This window comes from Chanos chanos, chromosome 12 (genome assembly GCF_902362185.1).
Source record: "Chanos chanos chromosome 12, fChaCha1.1, whole genome shotgun sequence".
Taxonomy (NCBI): Eukaryota; Metazoa; Chordata; class Actinopteri; order Gonorynchiformes; family Chanidae; genus Chanos; species Chanos chanos.
The window spans coordinates 2,736,408-2,744,688 of record NC_044506.1 but is presented as its reverse complement, the minus strand read 5'-3'; the positions used below and the strand labels follow the sequence as shown (position 1 = coordinate 2,744,688).

Sequence of the window (8,281 nt, the reverse complement as noted above, 5' to 3'; positions counted from 1 at the left end):
GAGAGAGAGAGAGAGAGAGAGAGAGATTTTCATTTGCTTGCCTTTGTCTTATGTGTGCACTCAGCACGTTTTTTTTTTCTCTTTCACAATAGTTCAGTCTTTAAAGTTCATTATGTTACACAATTCAAGAGAAATTGATTTTTATCTCAGCAAAATAAAAGACATGCATCACATTGTTGTGAATATCTATCCACTGATCTGATGGCAAGAGAGTTTGAAATGTATAGCTCCACCATTCACTCTGATCCACCGTCTACCATTAAAGACCTGTGGAAACCGTATGCTATGGTTTACCTCATGTTTTACCTCTCATCAGGTTAAGAGCACGGTACAGCAGTCAAGAGTGTTCAGCCTTGTTTGGATTACACATTTGGATTATATTCCCACATTTGTCAGCGCTAAAATGCGATCTTTCTGGTGTTTTATACAAATCCAAAATGTAGTTTAACACACCGTAACCGTCAGCTGACAGTTATTCTCATGACTGTGTGTGGGCGCTTCGCTACAGATGTATGGGGTGTTACATGAGTAATTTATTTTATTGTATTTAAAGGTATTTAAATGTTAGTCTTTGTGTAAACACATGCTGCAATGACACATCGTTCGCAATCGCGATCTCAAAGCTTCGAGCTGTAATTCAGAGGCTCATTGCTCGGCTATTCATTAATCCTATGTCTACAAGGAGCACAACACACCTGCGGCCAGAGCACTGATGGAAATTAGAAAAAATACAGAATTTTCACGGCACGCTTTCTCTTTTAATAATTAGCCACCGTTCTTCGCTGAGAAAAAGAATAACGAATTATTAATAACATGTTTCACTTCGTCGCATGCTCCGCCAGTTTATGTCAACCCCCATCTTAATCTGCCTAGAGACAGGTGATATGTAATAATACTTATAATATTCATTGGCTGAGCGAAGTTTATGAACGTCTGCTGAAACTCCACAAACTCAGTATCAGCGTAACAGGGAATCGTCAGTGTTTGGGTCATAGCTGTGAGTCCTGCGCGTTTCGAAAGGGATTCTTTAATCAAAACAGCACAAACTGTCGTTGAGAATGGGGGTTCCAACGATTGGGTTTGTTCTGTTAGTTGTCGCTGTTCTCCCGGCACAGTGTGGTAAGTGTTTATTCATGTATTTAGTTATTTTTTAAATAAAACAAAAGAAAATGTACAAATGAAAGTGAAAGAAATTTTTATTTTATTTTATACATTCTCGCTAATTCGTCCGGACAACCCGAGTTACATGTTATTATTCTATCATGGTATTATTCTGATTATTAACTCAGTCATAAACGGTCTTACTGCAGTTTTATATAAATTATTCATAAACAGACATCTGTGATTTTAGGTAGAAATGACAGCGGAAAGAAGTGCCCTGACTGGTTAGTCGGGTCTGGTTTGCATACCTGAGTTTGGTACTTCAGAGGACCAATCACTTCCCCCCCTTTACTGTTCAAACCTGTCTTTGTTGATTTCATCACTGAAGACACAAACAAACGTTTAGAATTAATTCATCCCTCAGCAAGGGATAAATCTGCATATTTTGGCTCTTTTGAATTCGTGATCAATAAATTATTCTTTTTTTTTTTTGTATATGTTCACATAAAAATGTAGAGTAGGTTATTTCCTTAACCCTGTCAGTCTCTCTACTGACTATGTAAATGCAACTAACCAAGAGACTATATATAAGCAGCGTATATAGCGATGTATGTGCTGTACCCGGACTGTTAACGGGGTCACATCGGGAGTGATAAGCGTTTTGACCTGAGTTAAAGCTACGAGAAAGTAGCGCGCCACAGAGTCGGATTCTTTTACTTATTCCTTTGTGCATTAATTGTGGAGCACTTTTAAAAGGCTATAATACAAATGCCTTTAGAGTAACCAGATAAGTTTTATTTTCTGTTTCATATAACCATTATTTACAAAGTTTCTATTTCACTATTTTGCAAACTCAAAAAATAAATAAATAAATCAGCAATAGTTCCACGGTCACTATTGAAATGTATCAAAGCTGATGTGTTTTTTTTTTAAGGCGATTTTTCATATAGTGTTATTTGGAAGCCTACAAAACGTAAGTGTGCTCAGCATGATTAAGGAAGGCTTTTTTTTTTTTTTTTTTAATCTGATCTCAGAGCCTGCCAAAAAAAAAACAGACATGACTTTTTTTCTTTGTTAATTAACCTCAGATTAGCAGCTGGGAGAAGCGATGATGCAGTATGACATACTGTCAACACAGAAACTAAATAGTGTGTCAGTCTGAGAGAGAACTCTCTATACAAAACTCTATACTAAACAATAGTGTGTAGACTCTGATTAGTGATTTAATTTTTCTTACCTTTAATTGTATTTATTTGACTTAAACTTAGTAACTCATAGTTATCTGACTGACAGGTAACACAGATGTACAGAATCCAGTACTACCTCATCACCATTGTTTTGTAGCTCTGCAGTCTTGAGTAAATGACCCTCAGAAAAGAAGTCTCTGAAGTTCACATATCTGGCTCTTCTTTCCTCCAGAGAGACACTCTCTCTATTACATATACACCGCCCTCTCCAAACCTGTCTCTGTACCTGGAATCCATGAGTTCACTGCTATGGGCCTGCTTGATGACAAAGAGATTGACTACTACAACAGTCAGGACAAAGTCAAGATTCCAAGACAAGACTGGATGAGAGAGAGTCTGACAGCTGACTACTGGGAGAAAGGCACTCAGTCACGAAAGAGTAAAGAGCAGTGGTTTAAAGTCAATGTCAATATTCTGATGGATCGAATGAGACACAATCAGTCTGGTGAGTAAAACTTACAGAATTCAGCACAAAAACTTAACTTTTTTCTCTTCTTGATTCACAAACTAAATATTTTGCTATTTGTAATTATTTGAATCCTTTACCATTTCAGATGTCCATGTTCTTCAGTGGAGACATGGCTGTGAGGCTGAGAGACACTCTGATGGATCAGTAAGATTTGTGAGTGGTGTTGACCAGTACAGTTATGATGGTAGTGACTTCCTGTCCTTTGATGATGACACTATGCAGTGGGTGGCCCCAGTTGATCAGGCCGTTCCCACTAAAAGGAAGTGGGATGATGTGCCCATTCTCAACCAGTACACTAAGGGTTACCTTGAGAAGGAGTGTGTGGACTGGCTCTCCAAGTTCATGACTTATGGGGAAGAGGATCTCAAGAAACATTGTGAGTACATGTGGTCAGGTGAATCAGTATTATAGTGTACTACCTTTGTAAGTACATATGAACATTGTAAACCCTGGTTTGATACCGTATTGATACTCTATTGTTTACCACATGTCAGTTTACTAACACAATGATACGCCAATACCTAAGACTTAAGCATGGCAATTGACAAACGAGAAAAGTGAAAGTTAATCTGATACACAGATGGTTTTACAGACTTACATTTACATTTAGTCATTTCACACATGCCTTTGTCCATAGCAACTTACAATCAGCAAAGTAAATAGGCCTGAATCAACACATCTCAGCACCCAGAGGCTGGTGCCAAGGGACTGTGTATGGCTTTATTGGGCCAGGATTTTATATATATATATATATATATATATATATATATATATATATATATATATATATATATATATCTATATATATATATATATACACCTCAGTTCTACAGTGCAAAAATACAAAGCAAGGTTTGTGTTTAAGAAATCAAAAAGATGTGAAAGTTTTTTGAGGTGATTTTTGAATATGTTCAGCGTGTTCAGAACACAGTGAGCAACTTGCTCCTCCACCATTTAAGATCTAGATTTTAAAAAAAAGTAATGGTTGAGACCTCAACCTAGACTATAAAGTCCCATTGAGGCAGACCTTGCCGGCACCCTGGGGTGTATGGTTTGATATCAGACTGGATACAGATGGGTGTAGTTCTACTGGCTACTCTGAAGGCTTGTGTCAAAGTCCTTAACCTGACACAGGCAGCGACAGGGAACAGGTGGAAGGAGTCAAAGAGATGAGTGCCATATGAACATTTTTCTAGGTTAAAAACTGGGCAAACAGGTTTGTTTTAAATTCTTTGGAGCAGATTGATTGAACATTGAGGGAGACCAGCAGGGAGGCCATTGCAGTAGTCCAGATGAGAAATGGCCAATATGTGGACTATAAGCTGCACTGAGTGCTCTGACAAGACCGGCCCCTTGATCTTCCTTATGTTGTACAGAGCATATCTGTGTGGGTTTTTAATTGTGTGGGTTTTTTTTATTACAGCATTTCCACATCTCTCATTCTTCAGTCTTAAACAATGACAAAAAGACAATGTTTTGGTCTTTAAAACACTTTAAAGTTCTCTTTACATTACAACCTCAACATTACCTTGACTTGTCACTAAATGGTGAAGTCTAGGAGTACATGGTCTAAGGATTGGTTCTTGCATATATTATGTTCACAACTAAGATAACAAATATAATGGCACCTGTGCAAAGTGGAGCAAAAATAAACCAGTGTCAGTTAAAAAGATAGAGAAAGAAATCCCTAGAAACTAGTTTTGCTTGCTATGCTAAGTCCCTTATCAAAAAAACAACTTTCTCTCCCTCCAGCTCCTCCTGACGTTTACGCTTTTGCAAAGAAAGCTAAATCACCGGGCAAGCTGACCCTGACCTGTATGGCCACTGACTTCTACCCCAAAGATATTACACTGCTCATCAGAAAGAATCGTATTCGACTGGATGACACAGAACCCCAGAATGTCATGCCAAACGGAGATGGAACCTACCAGCTGAGGAAGAGTGTGGAGATCCCTGAGGCTGAAAAAGCAGATTATGACTGTTGGGTGAACCACAGGACCCTGGACCAACCAAAAATTGCTATTTGGGGTAATTAAAACTGCCATAGTTATAATTAGGTAATGGTCCCAAAAAGGTGTGTGTGTGTGTGTGTGTGTGTGTGTGTGTGTGTGTGTGTGTGTTTGAGTGTGTACATTTTGTTTTCTTTTCCGGATCATTACTAAATTGCCACCTGGTTATATACACATGATGATGATATGGCTACATTATATTATTATATCTAAAATTTATATTATAAATTATATTATTATATAACTATATTATTATTATTATTATTATTATTATTATTATTATTATTATTATTTGTCCTGTTTGTAGATGGGAACTGTGGGAACTGTGATGGAGAAAGAGTTCTTGGTGGTGTCATTGGTGGTGTTGTCGGAGTTGTCCTCACTCTGATGGTGGTTGGTGTCATCATCTTTGTTCTCCGTAAGAGAGGACTACTTGGTGAGTACTGTGATTCAACCTTGTCCTACAACCTACAGTCTTTCCTCATGCTGAAATGCTGTTTCAGAGTCATGGAACTGACTTAAATAATCTGCTAACATTAAACATCAGCTCTGAAGTAGACAAGTCAAAGTTTAACACGGTGTTCAGTGGATTCCCAAACAATGCTTAAGTAGATCTCACTTTTGGAATCTTGAATTTTAATGAATTTGTTTACTTATCCCACAGGCTCATCAAGACAGAGAGGTAAGCATACTCTCATTTAACAGTTTCATTTTTTTAATCTAATTTAATATTATAATAAATTGCTCAGTGGTTGAACTTGCCGTTCATCATTTGTTTCCTAAGATAAAATGTTTGTTTTTCTACATACAACAATAGGACTGTCTCTGATGATGGATTCTTTTACGTTAGAGTCACAGACTGACATTTATACTAACATCTAAGTTATTCTAGTTTAAATAGAATAACTTAGATGTTTACAGCTCTGAAAATCAGTAGATCCTTAAATTACTGAACTGTGAGGTTAATCAGAAAACATGGAACTGCCCTTGTTGGACAGAAATCGTTTCTATCATGTCTGGCTCATTCAACAGATATGTTTGGATTGTGTTTACTGATTTTAGTGTTTGAAGAATGATTATGATTTGACATTGAACAAGCTTGTTAATGAAATTCTTCCTATTTCTTAGACATAAATGTCCAGCCCAGAACATTTGATCAGTCAGGAGGAGTCTCTGTAGTGACCATGGGATCTCCACCTGGTGAGCATTTAAAACTTGAAACAAAATGTGAATTAAAAATAAGACTTTAAACACAACGTACTGTAGGAATTTTTATGTAATTAATTAATTATGTCTCTGATACTTAGGATATTTACACAGCATTAGAGTTTTACAGCTGTGTTCCTTAAATATAATCATATGTTTAAAATCATGTTACTCATGACTCTTTTTGCTCTGTCTGTCTGTGCTACAGTGAAAGCAGATGGGGGACTTCCAGTGAACACACCACTGCTGACTGAGACAGGTGAAAAGAAACACTTGTTTTGTCAAGTCTTAAACTGCAGAGATAATGAAATGATAGTTGGTCTTTGACAGGTTCTTAAACCTGTACTGTGTGAGAGTGGAAAACACCTCATTCATGTCATTCACGTTAAAGAATGACAGTTTTCAAAAGTCATTTAGGATGATTCAGGGTCTTTGTTATTTTATTTTATTCTATTTTTAAATGAGTGTATCTGAAACATCTTACTGTTAAGAGTGTGTTAAGGCTCTCCAACACCAAATGCAGTTATTACAGAGTAAATGTTTGTTGTTGTGTTAACAGACTCTTTTAAGAGATAAAACTGTACAGGCTGAATGGTGCATGGCAGTGTTAGAGGGGCTGCAACACAATGTCTTTTTCTGTTTGCCTCTGATCTGAGGTTTGGATCAGGAAGATTATTAGGGTCTGATTGGTTGATGTAGTCCACTGCTCTATGTGGACTTTTTTGAAAAGAGTAGACAAAAGACAAAGCTAACTGACAAAACACTTATTCTTAACATAGTTGATTCTCCTTTTGATCAAATTTTAAAAGGAGAAAAAAATATAAAGACCAGAGCACTAAAATGTGCCAATGAACTCCTGGTGTGGCTACAAAATATGTGCCACTTCTAAATGCACTGATATCTTTTTAGCGTTCCTATGTAATCTTTTCAGATGTGCTTTTACATAGACCATAACAGTTTTGGGAAATGGTTTATAGCTTTGTTGTAGCTACCATGGCAAGCTGTTTGAATCACTACAGTTGTATAATAGTCATCTAGCTAATACATGAATGAAATTTTTAAATACATTTCTAAACTCTGCAGCAAACAGGCATACATCTGTTGAGCTAACCTGCAAGAGAAACTTCTCAGGCCCTTAGAATTTGAATCATATTGAAGCACACGAGTCTGCTTCAGTATTTTAAACTGTCTCTTTCTCTTTCACTTTCAGGATCAGAGGATAAAAGCTCCAATCGTTCATCTGATTCAGGTAATAAAATGACAAATTTGGAATGTCTTATATTTAATTTATTCCCTGTTTTTTAAACCCCAGTTACTGGGTTTAAACCCTCAGTTACTATCACTGTATTTGCCAGTAGCTGTGCCACTTTAAAACAAAAAATGGAATGGATCTTCGATTATTGTAATGTGAAACAGTTGATCTACATCATAAGCAATATACTGATTGTCTTCTTAAAAAACTGTTTAGAATTATTTAATAAGAGTCATTAATTGATTTAGTTATAAACCCTTGTGTCATTTTTGTAAAGTGACAAAGAGTTAACACATGCATCGAGGCCTTTTGATGTATATTTTATTCAAAATATTTACCTGCAACTCTCTGCTGCCTCTTCCAGGCCAGGGGAGCAGTGGTAGTTCACCAGGAGGCAGCAACGAGAATGTTAATGAAACTGCACAAATGCTGACAGGTAACACTTTCCACTTTCCTTTAATGTCTCTTTTTAAAATATTTCACCAGAGTAGAGCTTCTTCACAGGCCTAAAAGAGACAACACACAGAGTTCAGTTTCACAAGTGACAAGCTCTCAAAAAACCAAAAAAAAACCCAAAAGAAAACTGTTTCTCTTTATGGCACCTATATTTTACAGTAACAGTATTACAGTACATCATATCTGGTCGTGTTGAGCATTTCTGTTTAATATCTTTTATTTCAATATTTCAGGATCATTAGGGGTCTTTAGGGGTCCAAAGGGGGTGACACGGGGGTGACACATAGAACTCAGTTTGATGAACTGACAGAAGTTAAACATTGTCCATATTTTACTTTGCAACCTTTTTTGATTGAACTCCTGTTGTGACCACAACATATTTCACTGGCATGTTCTTCATCGTTCACTGAAAAACTGTTTTTGTTTGTTTGTTTGTTTTGACATGGAAATTTATGTGGACCATAGCAGTTTTCACAAAAGATTAATGGTTTAATTTCCATTTACTGGAGACCTTCAAATGTTCATGGTTAGCTTGTCAAGT

The 8,281-nt window shown here is 36.7% G+C and overlaps 1 protein-coding gene across 1 annotated transcript; it reads left to right on the top strand.

The window, feature by feature from the left end:
• The first annotated feature begins 1,058 nt into the window (after positions 1-1,058).
• LOC115825441 (H-2 class I histocompatibility antigen, Q10 alpha chain-like) lies at positions 1,059-8,020 on the top strand. The gene is made up of 11 exons (XM_030789274.1): positions 1,059-1,119; positions 2,521-2,793; positions 2,903-3,193; positions 4,570-4,845; positions 5,134-5,271; positions 5,491-5,508; positions 5,955-6,026; positions 6,241-6,291; positions 7,243-7,281; positions 7,649-7,720; positions 7,974-8,020. The coding sequence occupies exons 1-11, from the start codon at positions 1,059-1,061 to the stop codon at positions 8,018-8,020; spliced, it is 1,338 nt and encodes a 445-aa protein (XP_030645134.1).
• The last annotated feature ends 261 nt before the right edge of the window (positions 8,021-8,281 follow it).

Excerpts from the sequence above, each read along its gene's own strand:
- LOC115825441 (XM_030789274.1), top strand. The coding sequence starts at position 1,059 with ATGGGGGTTCCAACGATTGGGTTTGTTCTGTTAGTTGTCGCTGTTCTC. Across the intron at positions 1,120-2,520 it reads TGTTCTCCCGGCACAGTGTG|AGAGACACTCTCTCTATTAC; the intron begins GTAAGTGTTTAT and ends TCTTTCCTCCAG. Across the intron at positions 6,027-6,240 it reads GACCATGGGATCTCCACCTG|TGAAAGCAGATGGGGGACTT; the intron begins GTGAGCATTTAA and ends TCTGTGCTACAG.